Source organism: Lagenorhynchus albirostris, chromosome 4 (assembly GCF_949774975.1).
Source record: "Lagenorhynchus albirostris chromosome 4, mLagAlb1.1, whole genome shotgun sequence".
Lineage (NCBI taxonomy): Eukaryota > Metazoa > Chordata > Mammalia > Artiodactyla > Delphinidae > Lagenorhynchus > Lagenorhynchus albirostris.
The window spans coordinates 19,715,841-19,735,234 of NC_083098.1; the positions used below are offsets into that span (position 1 = coordinate 19,715,841).

A 19,394-nucleotide genomic window follows, 5' to 3' on the forward strand; every position below is an offset into this window, starting at 1 on the left:
CTTCTGCATGCCATACACTGTCAGTGTACTGTTTCCCCTTGATGAGGGCTTGCTTGTGTTCTCCACAACTATGAGAGCAATCCAGTTCCAGAATCCATCTTATAGAGTCTGTTTCCTCTGGTCACTCCTAGTACCTGTAGCAAGAAACAGTGCCGCCATCAAAGATTTTTAACTGAAAAATTTTAATAAAGTGATTATTTATTAAGATGTGCAGGGCTGAAGAACCCAGAGAGGGCCAGTGAAGCATTTGAAGAATAAGCAGGAGTCCTTTACGCTGCCAGTGAGGGAAGTGGAGGAAAGATGGTTGCTAGAGATGCATGAAAATTGGAACCACGGAAGAAAGGCCACAGAAGAGCCACAAAAGAAAATGGCCACTGCTAAAATTAGAATGGGGGAGTGAGTGACAGGACCGATAAATAACCCTGTCATTCGTTTCTCTCACCTTCTGGTGTTCTGATGGTGCTTTCCATTGGAGTGGGCATGGGAGCCTGGGTGATGTAATCCATAGGGAAGAAATCAGTCTGGAGAGATCAAAAAAAAATATTCAGGTCCTAAGGAGATCATTCTTTTTTTTTTCCAATATTTTTAAAAATAAATTTATTTATTTTCGGCTGCGTTGGGTCTTCGTTGCTGCATGCGGGCATTCTCCAGTTGCAGCGAGAGGGGCCCACTCATCTCTGCGGTGCGTGGGCCTCTCATTGCAGTGGCTCCTCTTGTTGCGGAGCACGGGCTCTAGGCGCACGGGCCTCAGTAGTTGTGGCACGTGGGCTCAGCAGCTGTGGCTCGCGGGCTCCAGAGTGCAGGCTCAGCAGTTGTGGTGCACGGGCCTAGTTGTTCTGCGGCATGGGGGATCCTCCTGGACCAGGGCTCGAACCCGTGACCCCTGTATTGGCAGGTGGATTCCTAACCACTGAGCCACCAGGGAAGTCCCAGGAGATCATTCTTGAGTGTGAATTGGAGAAATGAGAAGCACCTAAGATACTGTGAGGATACTACTCCCATATTTAATTGATTCTGATAAAGTTTTCTTGTTTTAGGCTAGTCAAATCTCTGAAATCAGAATTCATCTTAAAATTTGTAATATGTCATAGTTTATTTGATCACAGTATTCTTTTCTTAGCCTGTCTTATGGTCAGTGTTGTCCAATTCAGTAATCTATAGTGTCAATAAAAGGAGGGAGAGGGTATGGACATTGCAGAAATAGAATTCCATAAATTTGAACTAAATAAGTTTGAAACATATTAAAACCTCCTTACAGATCTAGTATCTTTTATGTTTATAATTCTTTAAATGAACTATTAACAATTTGTATTAGTGATAAAAAGTGATAGAGGTGGGAGCTGAACATTTGTAGTTTATATATGAAGGGGTAGGAGGTCTTCGCAAAATAATCCTGTAACAATTAACGCCATGCTTTCTTTGCAGAAAAGAAGAAGAAAAATTATCTTTCAAGGTTCTGTGAAGCATAGAAGCATTTATTTGCATCTTAAAAGGAAAAAGAAAGGGGAAGGTCTGCATTTGTATAAAAATAATTTTTGCTGGTCGTTGTTCTTCACCATAGCTGAAAAGTGTAATCTTAAAATGTGTTGGTACCTTCCTGTATTTGAAAAGAAGAACTAAGTTAATTAACATATATGTTTATAGAGATTTCCCCTGAAGAAGACCCTAAGAAATGGACATGAGTACAAGCAGTTTATTTAAAGATGAGTCCATGATGCACTAGTCAGAGAATTGGGAATGTGAGACAAGAAAGGGAGAAAAGCCGATACTGTGTATATTAATAAGCAGAATAATATGAGCAGTTATAATTCAATACTACTGGGAATCCTCTAATTACTGTGTAGAACAAACCTCAGAATTGTCCCACTGAGGGATGGGGAAGCTGACCTGTTTACACCTTGACTTCCATCCCTCATTGACTGAGGGTTGCCTCCCAGCCCTCCGCGCACTAAATCCCCAGCACTTCTGAGCTGCTAGGCAGGCACACGGGCTGAGGAAGCTCCCTCAGCTCCAGAGAAAGTCCTCAGGCAGCAGAGCAGAGGTTGGAAGTGGTCAGCGTGCTTAATAGCTGAGCATCAAGCTGAAGCTAGTGGGCCAGGAAGATGTGGGTTGTGTATCAGCAGTATCTGCTACACAGAGATATACAGAAAACACCTGGTACTTTTTGCCGCTATGAATAAGTGAAATTAATCAACTTTCCTGGAGTAGAAATATGAGTTATAGTGTATTTTGCTACCTTAATACCTTTGGAAATTTTCCTCAGTTTTGTTCCCCTGTTGTACTAGTTAGAGTACAAATTAGAGTATAAGACCAATTCAGTTATATTTACTATATAATTTGAGTAATGATATATATTTGTGTGTGATTAGATCAAGATTAATGTTCATGTTATCACTACTGAGTCCATTATGGCTATAACTCATTTCTTTGTAATTGTTTCTTCTGCACTTTGGCTACCAGTTAGAAAAATATAATATTGAAAACGTGCATCATGCCGTCTTTCTCCATTATGCACAAACATGGGTAAGAGGTGGGATCTTACTCAAAAAGAAGAAAATCTGCCATTTTGAGCTGTGCATATATAATAGGAAGGATTTGGATGTATGGCCAGTCTCATTCTTTTGGCAATATGTAGTATAATTCATTCTCATAGCAAAAACAATTATTGATATCAATTATTAATACACATTTTCTTCAAGCTTGGAGATTTGTTCAGTATTTTGTAAGATAAATAAATAAGGCATCATTATGGAATCTGAAAGAACACTTTATAGTAGTTAGATCTATTTTGCTCCTACCATTGTAGTATAAGCTGTCCTTTATGTTGCTAGACTTGAGATTTACATTTTAAATAATAATTTATTTGCAGACCTTAATGGCATCTTCAATAGCAATTTCCCTTTATCTTGATGACGCTTTCCAGGAATGAACATTTTGTGCTTCTATATTTCAGGTTCATCCTTTATTGTTTCATTTCACAGCCTATAAAATCTGGCCAACATTAATGATAGTAACCCTCCTTAAACAAGCAGAATAATGATTTAGGTTTGATTTAGTTTAAGTGTATAAAACAAAGTGCATTGCAAGGCTAGTAGGCTCCTCTTGAGAAATCATAGAGAACTGTTGTTGAGTCTACAATGTAACTGTTACTCAAGGACAAGCTATTTTCTAGAATAAGGCCCCTTTATTAACTTTTTGTATTTTGACCCAACATGCTTTCATACAAAAAGATTGGAAGGTAACCTAAAAGCCAATTACTATCTTCATAACTGTGACAAGTTAATCAATGTGATCATCAGTAAAACAAAAATAACAAGGCCAACTCCATACAGTTTTATGAATATTAAATGAAGTAATGCATGTTAAATGCTTAGGAGCATACCTGGTCCATGGAACATCTCAATAAATAATATTTGAGAAAATTAAAGAGTAAAAGCCTGAGATCATTTAACCCATAGAAAAGAAAGGGCTAACACTTAATGCTAGTCTTAGTTTCTGAAAACTGTCCAACAGAGTTTACTAAGTACAAGTCAAATATAAATTTTAAAGGAAGGCACAATTTCAGCACAAGAAAAAATGGCCATAGAGTATGCGAGAGACTTCCTGTCTAATTTTCTCGGGAAGTTTTGAAAGATAGGTTATGATTGTCTTTAGAATTGATTTCCTATGGTAGTGTGATATCCAACCATATAATGTGGCAGTATTCATTCTGTACTTCAATGCATCCTCATAGTCTAATGTATAATTTTATTGATTTTAGAGTCCGGAAGGAAGTTCTGTGAGTTCTTCATAGACAACGATACTCTTGGAGTATATGGTTTATTTCCTCTTTTTTCCCTGATGGGAAACCAGAGGAGCTTTCACATACTTTGCATACTTGATATTAACTCGTAGGCTGCTTCATAGAGACTAATCTAGTTCATATCACTGCAAAGAATCTATTTTAATCTTTTAGATAATGTTACTGTGTCCTCTACTGTTAAAGGTTAAAAGTACAGACTGTAGGGTCAGACTGCCCGCATTGGAGTCCTAATTCCGCTACTGATTCAGTTTTCCCATCTGTAAAATAAGAGTAACATTTGTACCTTAAAAGGGTAAATTTTGAGAATTAAGTGGAATAATATGTATAAAACAACAAGAGTCCTAGTTTATTTTAAGCACTCAATAGTTTATTATTAGTTTTATATTTACCCGAATTATTTTATAACTAAACAGCAGTTTACTCTGGCTATATGCAATATAAGGAAAACTCTTCCTCTGCTGTTCCTCAAACATAAAAATACTGAATTATGACACTATGTTTGTGTGTGTTCAATAACTATTTAGTTAGCATTGAGGCTGGGTGAAACACTACATAGAGAATAGCAGAAGTATGCTGATGATTCCTACACAACTTGTGTATGATTCCCATATGTTTTCTGCCAGATATTTTTTCTCATTCTGTATATGTGAATCTATTTTTAAATTTTTGTTGAATATCTGTTCAAAAAATTGTGCTAGGCATTGTGTAGGAATCAGTGAGTTGAAAGAGGAGCATCTTCCTTGGAGATACTATTTATATCATGAGAAAAGATATAGATAATTCAATAAAAATGCAAAAGCTCTCAAAATCATTGTGGTGTTAATTGCTACGTCAGTGGTATAGAAAATACATGCTCTATATCCAGAGTGAGAAAGATAAGTGTGGAATATAAGAGTTTTGGTGTTTTGTTCTTTGTACTCATGATAATATCTTACAAACTAAATTGTTAAGAATGATTACTTTGTTTTATACAGTAATACAATTTTACAACAAAAATATAAGCTATATGGAAGAGTCAGAAAAAGGAAATCATACCTCTCTCAAAATTTTATCTCTCACATACAACTGTTGCTAACAGTCAATGGAACTATGGTGTATTTTGAGTAGATGGGCAGGATTATTTAAAAGTGAGAAATACTCTATGTGCTCTTTTTTAAATAAAATAACTTATTTTAAAGTAATATAAAGTAAAACCAAAGGAGGTTCATTTTCAGATAAAAATTTTTTACTCGGAATACTTTCCAAGTTTATTATTGCTTAAGAAAAATGATGAAACAAAAAATAGTAGAAGAATTGAGTCACTTTTTATTCAAATTTAGGCAGTGTTAAATAGCTGAATTCTATGAAAGATGATGTTAGTGTTTTATACTTTCTCCTCCACAAATACTCAGTTTTCCCATTCTATGGATACTTTCATTTCATCAAGATTTTTAACATTTGCATTTTGTAGTGCCATCATAATCCCCTTGATACTTAGTCTTTGATCCGTATGTATATGTATTCAACTTACCATGTGTTCTTTTTTCCAAAGTTTTTACATTTTCATTTTGCTTACTTTGGTTCTTCTATTTGCTGACTGGGTTTTTTTCTTTACTTAAATTTTGATTATAATTACACAGGCATATTGAACAATGATAAAACACCTATAATGAAAAGCAGCAGTTCTCTGCTCTCTCCCTCCCCAAACACAATTCCATTCCCTATGGGAACCTTAAGAACCTCATTATTTCAAATTATCTTGTTGTTGTTGTTCTATTTCATGTTTCTGAAAGATACATTTATACTACTATTTCTTGATTTACTAATTCTAACATTACCTATTGTTTTCTGAAATATGCTGGATAAGGATTTCAATCTATTAGTCTATCAGACTCTTTCCTTAGTCTCTAGTATATTTAAATCTCAACTTGTAGTTAAATCATTAGTCAAATTTACATTATTATGATTGTCTTAGTCCATTTAGGCTGCTTTAACAGGATACCATAGACTTGGTGGCCTAAACAATAAAATATTTATTTCTCACAGTTCTGGAAGCTGAGGTCACGGTGCCAGCAGGTCAAATTCTGGTGAGGTCCCCCTTCTGGGTTGCAGGTTGCTGACTTCTTTCTGTGACCTCACATAGCAGGAAGTGCAAGGGACCTCTCTGGAGCCTCTTTTATAGGGGCACTAATTCCATTCACGAGGGCTCCACCTTTATGACCTCATCACCTCACATTGGCCCACCTCCTAATACCATCACACTGGAGGTTATGATTTCAACATATGGGATTTTGGGGAGGACATAAATATCCGGTCCATACAATGATTATGTACACATTTGCACTGTTGATCCAAATAGTATATAATGATCCTGCTTTTTGTTTTGTTTTGTTTTGCTTTGTTTTTCTGCAATTAATTTTTCTTCTTTCTTTTGTATTTTACATGTAAAAGATTATAATGTACCTATCTTTAATTTTTTTCAAAATGTCCAGTCAGAACTGTCAAACTTCTGTTAGCACTTTTTCTCAAATTTTCAAATATATGATACAATCTTACGATTGTTTTATTTTCTTTGGCTCTCCCTCCCAAAATGCGCCATTCATCTAAGTCCCTTTGCCTCTTGAATAGCTACCATCCTGAAACTTCCTTTTTCTTTTGATATTTTAATTTACTTTTTAATTGCCATGTAATTTACATGCACAATCTAAGATATACAGATGAACAGATTTTTATATATGTATACTTTGTGTAACAACCACTCAGATCAAGATATAGGACATTTTCAGAACCTCAGCAGGCTCCCTTTTATCTGCTTCCATTCATTAATCCCACTCCCAACTATTCTGATCTGTATCGCCATGAATTTTTTTTTTCTATTTTTGAACTTTTAGTAAATACAATCCTTCAGTATATACTTTTTCTTCTTTCAGTCAACATTATATCTTTGGATTCATCCATGTTGCATGTAGCAGTGGTTCATTCTTTTTTATTGCTGTGCAATATTCTGTAGTATGAATACACTATAAAATTATTTTTGTAAGAGCTATTTTATAATTTATTATAATATGCCTTTGAAATTGCTCTGAAAAAATCTACCAACCCAATATTGTTCTCCTCTTGAATGACTTGCTTTTCTTTCCTAGATATATGAAGAGGTTTTATAATAATCGTTAAACCAAGTGAAATTTAATCAAGATGTTTTCTCTAACAGTTTTTCCATAGAATTGGTTCATTTTTCTTCCATATTTTAAGGATTTTAAAAATTATATTTTAAAACTTTTAATGCATCTTTTGTTTTCTTCTACTTCAGGTTTTGGGATTATCTTTATATTGAATCTTTTCCTTTTTTGGCTCTTCCCCATATATATCAGATTTTTCACCAATTGCTTTAATTTTATTCTCTCTTTTTGTGTTTACTATGAAAATATGAAGCTTTACTTTGAGGCCAGAAATGAAAATATTATCTGTGTCTAAGCTAGTCATTGATTTTTCTAATTTATTATCTGGGCAGTGGTATTGCTTTGGCTCTCAATTTGTCTTTTTATCTATTTGTTATACCCTTTCAAATGATTCTTTTAAAAATATCAAATCAGTATGTCTTTAAACTTTGGTTTTATTTAATCAGTGGTTTTTTAATACTGTGAGGGACTTTTCTTGTGTTTCTCTTCCCTGCTTATGATTCCTGCTAGTCTTTTCATGCTGTGTTACTTTCATTATTATGATGATCATATATATTATTATTGTTAATATTGTTGTCATTGTCTCTTTCAATAACTATGAATTTGTATTGCTAATCCTTTCATCTTGCTCACGATTCTCTTAGCTCAGTCTAGGCTTTCTATTTGCTTAATATTGTGTGGGTAAATTATTCCTTAAATTCCCCTCCCTAATTGCTACTTTTTATTTTCCCTCCAAGCTATAGTTTGAGAGACAAAATCTACATTCCAGTCAGTTTTTATGGCCTGAGAGAAAAGAGGAGAAGAAGATCTGTTAGTGTGACTCTCAAGTTGGAGGTGGTGGATTGTAGTCACTAATGAGACCCTGTCTGCAAGGCCCCTCTCCAATGCCCAGGGATGCTCTTGAGTTCCTGTGCAATTTGACTGGCTTTACTGACTCAGCTTTGAGCCTTGACTTGTTTAGGATTCAGCCTTTCCTGCTTCTGCAGACACCCCCAATCAGTTTCCAGCGGGGGAAGAGATTCATGACCACCCTGGTGGTTTGGGTGGTTTAAAAGTTTTTTCATCAGTGCTGGTTTAGGGTGTGAGATAGGTTTACGATTAGTACTGCCTCACCAGAACCTCTGATTTATTTCATCAACAACATTTTAGTTTATGGCATGAGATAATACCCCCTTTATTTGGTTTTTGCTATTGAATTTTTTTCTTTTAAAAAAATTTTATCTTGTTGGTTTTCTGGCCATGGAGTTATGTACTCTGTCTTGATGTACCCATCTTTACCTAGAAGAAGGATTTTAAAGTCCTTTAATGTAAATTGTCTTATTTCTTCTCAGAATAATCCGATTCATTAGGTAGGGCTTATTTTTTTTTTAAACTTTCATTTAGTTGGTGAAGAAACATGGCTGAAAGGAATTAAGTACCATAATCTAGGTAAAATTTTGTGGTTATTGGCAGAGCCATGCCTAGTAGCCCAGCATCCCTAATCCCACAGAATATTCTTTCCATTCTATCTCAAGGCCTCTCATTTATTTCTGTTGAGCTTCCTAGATTAACATTTGTGCAGTGAGTACAGTGTACCCTTGCACAGAGCATGAACTCTGTGTTGCATCTGAAGGATTACTTTACTCCCGCAGGATTCTGATGGGGATAATATGAATTATATTCTTGGTCTCTGGTATAAGCAAATTAATTTATTCCCTAAAGAGTACATTTAATTCTTTGAAAAATAATAATATAACCTGCTGTTAGCATGTCAAATATAAGAAAATAAATTTATTATTTTCTCCTTTCCAGAAAATGCAAAAGACATCATCATGATATATGAAGAAGATGCTGAAGAATGGGCTTTGTACTTGAGAGAAGTTTTTTCACATGTTGTGAAAAGGGAAGCAATCCTGTTATATCACTTGGAGAACTATTCTCTTCGGGATTTGGAATTGCTAAGTTTAAACTCTTACAAGTGTAAACTTTTGATATTATCAAATAGCCTGCTTCAAAACCTATCTTCAAAGAAATGTCAGTTTCTAGAAAACGTACTGCATTCACCAGAAAGTGTGGTTACTCTGCTGTGTGGGCTGAAGAGTTCAGATCATCTTTACAAATTATTAAATATCTCTGGAGGCAGATGGGAGATCTCAACTGAGCAGGAGCCTGAAGACTACATCTCTGTAATCAAGAGTATCATATTCACAGGTAGTGTTGCCAAACCTTATTTGTTTTTATTTACTTATTTTTATCATAAAAAATCTGAAGTTTTTTTGAATCAATGAATATCTGATGTTGGGATGAAGAAAAATGAAAGCCAACTTTATTTCATGGTATGTTACACTTTCCTCAAAATGCATGAAGGTTCTTAATTTTTAGCTTTATTCCAGTCAAGGCTTATCTGTTCAAAAAATGGTTTAAAATTATATTTCTTAGGGCAGCCCGTATGAGATCATACTTGGTAGAACAAATATGGTGTGCTAGGTTATATGTCAGTTTGGTTCTGGAAGCTGATTTCTTAGTTAAGTAGTGAGGCTGGAGTTAATGTTGTCTACCCTAGTATTGGTGCCATTCAGCAGCAGTCCAGGGTTTGAAGGTCTGAGTTATTATAGAACTGTAGAATTTCCCTTGTGCTGATAATTGTATGATATCATTACTGTGGTATGATATACTGTTATTTTCATTAATTTTAAATGACAAATTTAGTTTTAATCATTGAAGCATTGCGTTAAAGGGCGGAACACAGGGACCTGTTCATTAATTAATTACAGTTTCATGTAATAGTCAAAACTCTGAAGCTTCCTAGTGTTGAAGCTTCTCCCTCCCCCAGGGCTTCAGCCTTGGTGTGGGAGGGGTGCGGTGCTCAGCTGCTTGCCTGGTTTTCTCACCTTGCCTCTTGCCTTTAACTTCCAGTGGTTTCCTCTCCCACAGAAAAGAGGTGGGGTTCTTATCTTCTCCTGGCCGCATCACATATTAAGTGCTGGCTCTTTTTCTTGGAGCATGTTTCTGGGCTCTGTGGAGATCCCCTCATTCCCAGGGGGTGTCTCACCTGCAGTTCCTCAATGAGATAAATGTTTCCTCTCCTCTAAGTTCCTAGTTGTGGTGGTCCACCCCATATAGAGCCTTAATATTAATTTCTACAGCTTCTTTATATGTCTCTTTTGGTCAAAGTCACTGAGATATCTCCCCGCTGGCCCTTTCTCACACCTGGCCTACATCTGTCTGTAAAATCATTTGTTTTTCTTCTGCCGTGACAAACTCTGGGCACACAAGCCATTCCCAATAGAGCCACCACCATCCTGCCCTCAGAGCAGCAATGCACCACAGCCTCTTACCTTTAGTCATTTCCAAGCATGGGTCTAGCCTGAGTCTTGGTGTCCTGTAAAGCCAGAGAACACCTGTCAGTCCCAAAGGCTCTGCTGGAAACCCTTGTCCCTCTGCTTGAGGATGATGATATCCCTCAGTCTTCCCTGTGGAGGATGGTGGGACTCACAGCACATCAGCAACTCTTTAAAAAATCCTCTCCCTATTCTCCAGCATTCCAGCCTCTTCAAATTCAATACTTCTTAAGCCTTGTTTTGGTTCTCTATTGTTGCGTAACAAGTTACCTTAAACTTTAGCAACTTCAGACAATGATGCTATCACAGTGTCTATGGCTGAGGAATCTAGGAGCAGCTTAGCTGGGAGGTTCTGGATCAGGATATCTCCAGAGGTCGAAGTCAAGCTGTCTGGAGCTATAATCCCGTGAAACTTCCAGTGATCACTTGGGGAGGATTTGCTTCCAACAGGAGCTTACATTGTTGTCAAGTTTGTTATTGTTTTTTAACCAACTCTTGGATGGAAGTCACCTCTAGTAGATTCCCGAGGAAAAGCAATGTTTCTGAAATCTTGCATCTTCCAGAGTGTTTGTCTCTTGTCTTATACTTGAAGTGCAGTTTGACCATGTTGCTCTTCTTTCTTCTAGCGTTGTAGAATTTAGGGAATTCTTATTTGCCTGGCAGACTAAAGGATTCTTCATTTATATGTGAAGTCTAGTGACTTCACTAGAGTGTTATCCTTGTGCTGACTGTTTGGGACCGTTTTGCCCAGGGATGTGGTTACTTTTTGTCTTTATTTTCCTTTCTTTTGGGGGAGGGGGTCTTTTCCCCAAGATGTAGATTCAATATTCTTTTATTTCAGGAACAATTTCTTGATTCATATCATTAAATGTTTGCTCTATCTTATTATTATGGTTGTCTTTTTCAGGGATTCCTTTTATATGTATGTTGGATTTATTTTTGTCTGTGATATGCTCTACAATTTCTCTCTAATTCTTTTTGATTCTTTATCAGTATCCATTTACTTAGCTTGTATTTATCATTTCAATCCTTGCTACTTTCTTGTGCTTTCAGTACTCTCTCTTCCCCTGTATTATTTCAAATTTATCCTTCATATTTATGTTGCTTTTACTTTTTTTGTTGTAACATTTGGTTGAGCCCTGGAAGCTTACAGTGCATTTCTTGTTCTTATCTTACCAACCTCACCCTGACACCCTGTATTTCTGCACTACATAATTGCTTCAAAAAGGTGATTGCAATTCATTACATTTTAAAACTTCACGGTGAAATGTTTGGTCACAATTTTCCACTTCTTTTATGGCAATATGTTTTTAGTATGTGATTCTTTATGTGTAATTGGTTTTCTCTCTTTCTGTCTTGTAGCATCTTTATATAGATCCTGTGCTGGTCCAGTTTTTCTTTTGTATCACTGAACAAAGTGAGTTTTTCTTGGTCTAGCTAAGGGAGATAGAAAATGTGGGCTTTGTTGTTTGTTCTTTTTTTTTTCTCCCCCCCTACAATGAAAGACTTTACTTCTCTGTTTGTTTTCACAGATATAGACTACTTTCTACACATATGTCTTTTCTATATAGTTCCTCATTTAGCCTCTCTTTTTCTGCTTTTTGGAACCAAACCACTTCCATAGATGCTTCTACCTGAAACTATTGCATCATGTCTACAATATAAAAAGGCATGGACCCTAGCCTTAGTGAAAGCTATGTTTGTTAGTTCTTTTTGAAATCTGATTTTGGAACCATTCTTTTGACCTGGAGGTCTAAGAGTTCACTGTTTACCATTTTCAATAAATAGGACATTTGCATAATTGTTTCTCATTCTCTATGTTTTGGGATGATTTGCAGGAATAAAAAAGGGGAAATGTTGACTCTACACTATAATTTTCAAACTGGCAGTCGTCTAGTTTCCAATCATCTCTGTTATTTTTTATTTTTGTTTAATATTCCACAGTACATTGAGTTAGTTTTTTTGGTTACAAATGAAAAATGTTACAATTGAAATTATAGACAATTTATTACAGTAAAATGCACATAAGGTACAAGTAATTTCATGTTAATTGTCTCCCCTGAAACAGAGAAGCACTAAAAATTTGTGGCAAAATTTTGAGTGATTCTCCACACCCATCATTTTTATTTCCTTGAAGAATTCAAATTTTATTGGCCATTTAAATTATGATATCACTATTGTGCAAAAATATTGAGGAAATACATTTTATCTTCAAATTGTATACCTATTGATATTTGATAGGAGAAAATCTTACACTTTATGAACAACATAGGACTACATATGAAGACAATATTAGCGCTCATCTTCCCATATTCAATTTTTAGACTCTGATTTCTTATAATAACTTAGATGCACCTACAAAGAAAATATAACAGTGTTGTGTGGAAAAAAAAATTCAAAGATGATAAATTTGTCTGAGCTACAAGCATACAACCAAAATGTAGACCTATAAGCAATTTGTAAGCCATGCATAAAATAACTTTTATGTGTGGGTTGTGTCCCTTGACAAAATTGGTATTAATTGCTGTGGTCTATGCAATAATAATTTGTTTTCATAAACAGCTTAAATGTGCTACATTACTTTATGTTTCAAATTGCCATTTGTATTGAATACATTAAATTTGGTTTTTTAAAATAATGGGTGAATTAGTATGAAAGATGTGAAATTCAATTTTACTGTCCTTTTTCTACTTCCCCTGTATCCCACAGAGAAATTATTCAAGGAAGAAAGGAAACTTATTATTCAGGAGCGTTATATGATAAAGAGAATAATAAGTAGGGATCGTCCTGCACCAGGGCTCAAACCCATGTCCCCTGCATTGGCAGGTGGATTCTTTTTTTTTTTTTTTTTTTTTTGCGGTACACGGGCCTCTCACTGTTGTGGCCTCTCCTATTGTGGAGCACAGGCTCCGGATGCACAGGCTCAGCAGCCATGGCTCACGGGCCCAGCCGCTCCGCAGCATGTGGGATCTTCCTGGACTGGGGCACGAACCTGTGTCCCCTGCATTGGCAGGCGGACTCTCAACCACTTCGCCACCAGGGAAGCCCTGGCAGGTGGATTCTTAACCACTGCACCTCCAGGGAAGTCCCAGGCCATTTCTGTCATTACCATTAGTATAGGCATGTGCTGTACACTAGGGTAATTGCGTCACCTCCCATTGAACACAACCTCCCATTTCTGCCTTAATACCATTGTTCTTATGCTGCCTTCTTTATGTGGAGTACCTTTACCCATATTTTTAATTGAAATCCTGGCCATCCTTCAAGGTCAGTTGAAAATCTGCTTTATCAGTGAATTCATCTCAGATCCTTTCTGCTTGAAAATATTCTCCTCATCTCTAATTCTATTAACCTTTTATTATTGCTTATTTATGACTCTCCTTATATTCTTTGTAATTATTTTTGACAATTTCTTTTCTCCTCATTACTTCTGTTTCAAAATTTAATGCTGGTAACTTTCTTTCTAAAATATTTCAGCACTTTAAACATCCAAAAAATAACAGAAGAGTACAAATTATGCTTTTAAGTGCAGGTTTATAAATGTTTACTGGTGCAGTTGGGTTTTCACTTTGTTAATGATGCAAAGGTTTACTGTGGTATTCTTGTCAAGATTACATAATCTGGGGCTTCCCTGGTGGCGCAGTGGTTGAGAGTCCGCCTGCCGATGCAGGGGACACGGGTTCGTGCCCTAGTCTGGGAAGATCCCACATGCCGCGGAGCGGCTGGGCCCGTGAGCCATGGCCGCTGAGCCTGCGCATCCGAAGCCTGTGCTCCGCAACGGGAGAGACCACAACAACACTGAGAGGCCCGCGTACCGCAAAAAAAAAAAAAAAGATTACATAATCTGAAATTTGGGAGGGCTCAAGATAGCAGTGTAGGAATATCCTAAACTCATTTTTCCCATGAACCCAACAAATCTACAACTATATATGGAATAATTCCATAAGAAAGGGACTTGAAAACTGGATGAACAGAGACTCTGCAACAAAGGGCAAAAGGACAGTACACTTGGCTCAACAGGGAATATGTCCAAGAAAACTATTGAACTGTAGGAAGCAGAAAACCTGCTCATAAAGGGCTCCCAAACAATGCACTCGACATGAAAACCAGTGCAAAAATACCAGATTGAAAAGCTCACTTACTAATGGAGAGGCCATTAGTGGAGTGGAGAGTGTACCCACTTACTAATCTTAAAGCATCTGAAGCATGTGCCAGAGAGGCAGGAACCACTTCGGATGCTCCACAGAGACTAAGACACTGGCAGGAGCCTTTTTTTTTTTTTTTTTGATCTCAGGCTACCTTTCTAATGCTGGCACTGGTAGGTGCCATTTTTGAATTCTCCTGACCTGTTACCACCAGTGGGCACACCCTGCTGAGAGCCACACCTACCCCTGTGCCTCAGCTAGATTTTAAAGCCAGGCCAGGGCTAGCCCTGCCCACCAGTGTGCTGTAGCAGTGTGGCTCTGCCACAACAAGAAGGTACACAGAACCCACAAGGGGGCATCCCTTGAGCACCTGGCTCTCCTGGCAAAAAAAGACTATGTCTAAGCCCCACAGGATGTCTTCTCAGTAAGGCCACTCCTTCTAGACTGGGAGAGATAGCTAATTTACCTACTACATAGAAACACAGAGAATTAGGCAAAATGAGGAAAAAGAGGAGTATGTTCCAATCAAAAGGATGAGACAGACTTCAAAAAAAGATCTGAATGAGATGAAGATAAGCTATATTTGATAATGAGCTCAAAGTTATGGTCATAAAGATGCTTACTGAACTCAGGGGAAGATAGGATGAACACACTGAGAACTTCAACAAAGAAAGAGAAAATACAAGAAAATACCAAACAGAAGTTATAACTGAACTGAAAAATAAACTGGAAGGGTTCAGCAGTAGACTGGATGAGGTAGAAGAATGAATGAGCGAGCTGGAAGACAAAACAATGACACTCACCCAGGTAGGGCAGCAAAATGAAAAAAGAATTTTAAAAAGTGAAGATACCTTAAGGGACCTTTGGGACAACATTAAGAAGATTAATGTTGATATTTGCATTATAGTAAACCCAGAAGGAGAAGAGAGAGAGAAAGGGCCCAAAAATTTATTTGAAGAAATGGTGGCTGAAACACTTCCCTAATCTGGAGAAGGAAACAGACAACCAGGCCCAGGAAATCCAGAGAGTTTCAAATAAGGGAAATACAAAGGAACTCATACCAAAAGACACATTATAATTAAAATGGTAAAAAGTAAGGGTAAAGAGAGAATTCTAAAGGCAGCAAGAGTAAAACAACTTGTTGCATACAAGGGAATCCCATAAGGCTATCAGCAGACTTTTCAGCACAAACTTTACAGGACAGAAGGGAGAATGGCATGACATTCAAAGTGCTGAAAGGAAAACACTCCCATCCAGGAATTCTCTACCTAGCAACATTATCATTCAGAATGGAAGGAAAGATTAAGAGTTTCCCAGATAAACAAAAGCTAAAGGAGTTCTTCACCGCTAAATGAACCCTATAAGAAATATTAAAGAGACTTCTTTAGGCTGACAAGAAATGGCATTATTTAATAATAAGAAAACATACAAAAATAAAATTCTCACTGGAAAACATAAATATAAAATAAAGGTAGTGGATCAATCACATACAAAAAAAAAGAATGAGGGTTAAAAGACAAAAGTAGGAAAATTAACTAAATTTATAATAATCAGTTAAGGGATGCATAAAATAAAAAGATGTAAAATGTGTCATCAAAAGTATTAAGTGTGTTGGGATTTGGAAGGCCATTTTTCTTCCAATAATAAACCATTATCTTGTCACAGTGGAAAAAAAAAGTATTAAGTGTGTGTTGGGGGGGTGGATAAAGAGATAAAGCTTTAGAATGTGTTCAAGTTGCAGTTGCTAGCAACTTAAAAAGGCAACTGCTTACTTTGAATTTTATACGTGAACCTCACAGTAATAGCAAGGAAAAAACAGTAAGTACACGAAAGAAATGACAGATGAATCTAAGCGTAACACTAAAGAAAACTACCAAACACAAGGAAAGAGAGAAAGAGGAGAAGAAAAGAAGTTAGAGGAACTACACAAACATACAGAAAACAATTAACAAAATGGCAATAAGTATATGCCTATCAATAATTATTTTAAATGTAAATAGACTAAGTTTGCCAATCAAAGACATAGAGTGCTTGAATGGATATAAAAACAAGATTCACTTATATGTTGCCTACAAGAGGCTCACTTCAGAAGAAAGGACACATACTAAAAGTGAAGGAATGGAATGAGATAATCCATGCAAATGGAAATGAAAAGAAAGCTGCAGTAGCAATATTTATATCAGACAAAATAGACTTCAAAACAAAGACTGCGATATAAGATAAAGAAGGGCATTGCATAATGCTAAAGGCGTCAATCCAGCAAGAAGATATAACGTTTGTAAATGTATATGCATCCAACAGAGGAGTAACAAGATAGATAAAGCAAATATTAATGGACTTAAAGAGAGAAATTGAAAGAAATACAGTAACAGTAGGGGACTTTCACACTGCACTTACATCAATGGATACATCATCTAGACAGAAAAAGAAATAAGGAAACACTTTCCTTAAATGACCCATTAGACCAGATTGACTTAATAGATATATATTGAACATTCCATTCAAAAGCAGCAGAATTAACATTTCTTTTTAAGAGCACATGGAACATTCTCCAGGATGGATTATATGTTAGGTCACAAAATAAGTTTCAGTAAGTTCAAGAAGAATGAAACCATATCAAGCAGCTTCTCCAACCATAATAGTATGAAACTAGAAATCAATCACAAGAAAAAAAAAATGAGAAAAAAAAACCCAAAACCTGGAGATTAAACAACATACTATTGAACAACCAATGGGTCATCAAAGAAATCAAAGGAGAAATAAAAAATACCTAGAGATAAATGAAAACAGAAATAGAATGTGTCAAAATCTGTGGGATACAGCAAAAATGCTTCTAAGAAGGAAGTTTATAGCAATATAGGCCTACATTAGGAAACAAGAAAAATACCCAATAAACAAGCGAACTTTACACCTAAAAGGAACTAGAAAAGAGGAACAAATAAAGCCCAAAATTAGTAAAGGGAAGGCAATAATAAATATCAGAGAAATATATTAGAGACAAAAAACAATAGAAAAGATCATTGAAACTAAGAACTGTTCTTTGAAACAATAAAATCAAAAAATTTTAGGTAGACTAACCAAGAAAAAAAGAGAAAGAACTCAAATAAGATCAGAAATGAAAGAGAAGTTACAGGTGATACCACAGAAATACAAAGGATCATGAGACTACCACGAAAAATTATATGCCAACAAATTGGACAACCTAAAAGAAATGGATAAATTCCTAGAAACATACAATCTTTCAAGACTAAGTCATAAAGAAATAGAAAATCTGAATAGACTGATTAGTAGTAAGGATATTGAAACTATTAAAAACAAAAACAAAAACCCAGGACCAGACAGCTCCACTGGTGAATTCTACAGAACATTTAAAGAAGATTTAATACCTATCCTTTTAAAGCTCTTACAAAAAATTATAGAGGTGAGAAACCTTCAAAACATATTTTACAAAGCCAGCATTATCCTGATACCAAAACCAGACAAGGACACCACAAAAAAAGAGAAAATTACAGGCCAATATCCTTGATGAACATAGATGCAAAAATTCTCAACAAAACGTTAACAAGATTAATCCAACAATAAATTAAAAGGATGATACACCATGATCAAGAGGGATTTATTCTAGGAATGCAAGGATGGTTCAATATCTGCAAATTAGTCAGCATGGTACATACATCACATTAACAAAATGCAGGATAAAATTCATAGCAGTTCAATGCATACAGAAAAAAATTGACAAAATTCAAAATATATTTATGATTAAAAACTCTTAAACAAAGTGAGTAGAGAGAGAGCATACCTCAACATAATAAAGGCCATATATGATAAACTTGTAGCTAACATCATACTCAACAGTGAAAATCTGAAATCTTTTCCTCTAAGATTAGGAACAAGACAGATAATGCCTCTTTTGCCACTTTTATTCAACATAGTACTGGAAATTTTGGCCATATATTTAGGCAAAAAAAAGAAATAAAAGATATCCAAAGCAGAAAGGGAGAAGTAAAACTGTCACTATTTGCAGATGACATAATGCTATATATAGAAAACCCTAAAAACTCCACCAAAAAAATCTAGAACTAATAAATTAATTCAGTAAATTTGCAGGATACTAAATCAACATACATAGATCTGTGGTGTTTCTATTCACTAATAAAGAAATATCAGAAATACAAAATTAAGAAAGCAATCCCATTTACAGTTGCATCAAAAAGAATAAAATTCCTAGTAATAAATTTAAGCAAGAAGATGAAATACCTGTACACTGAAAACTATAAGACACTGATGAAGGAAATTGAGGAGGACACAAATATATGGAAAAATGTTCTGTACTCATGGATTGAAAGAATTAATATTGTAAAAATGTCCATACTACCCAAAGCAATCTACAGATTCATTGCCATCCCTATCAAAATACCAATGACATATTTCACAGAACTAGAACAAATAATTCGAAAATTTGAATGGAACAACCAAACATCCCAAATAGCTAAAACAATACTGAGAAAGAAGAACAAAGATAGAGGTATCATACTTCTTGATTTCAAGCTATACTACAAAGCTGTAGTAATCAAACCAGTGTGATACTGGCCCAAAATAGGCACAGATCAATAAAACAGAATTGAGAGCTCAGAAATGAACCTACATATATATGGACGATTAACTTACGGTAAGGAGCAAAGAACATATAATGGAGAAAGATATTATCTTCAATAAATGGTGTTGGTAAAACTGGATAGCCACATGCAAAAGAATGAAACTATCAATAGATCACTATCTTACACCATACACAAAAGTTAAATAAAATGGATTGGAAACTTGAATATAAGACATGAAACCATAAAATTCCTAGAAGAAAACATAGGCAGTAACATCACTGACATCTGTCTAGGCAATTTTTTTTTCCATTTTTTTAAAGCTTTATTGGAATATAATTGCTTTACAGTGTGTGTTAGTTTCTGCTGTATAA

General features: G+C 35.7%; 1 protein-coding gene across 1 annotated transcript in view; it reads left to right on the forward strand.

The window, feature by feature from the left end:
• BANK1 (B cell scaffold protein with ankyrin repeats 1) overlaps nucleotides 1-19,394 on the forward strand; it is a 305,405-nt gene that overhangs the window by 27,145 nt on the left and 258,866 nt on the right. Inside the window, exon 2 of the mRNA XM_060147113.1 lies at nucleotides 8,752-9,150. Within this exon, the coding sequence (XP_060003096.1) occupies nucleotides 8,752-9,150 (399 nt within the window). The remainder of the gene's footprint in view (nucleotides 1-8,751; nucleotides 9,151-19,394) is intronic.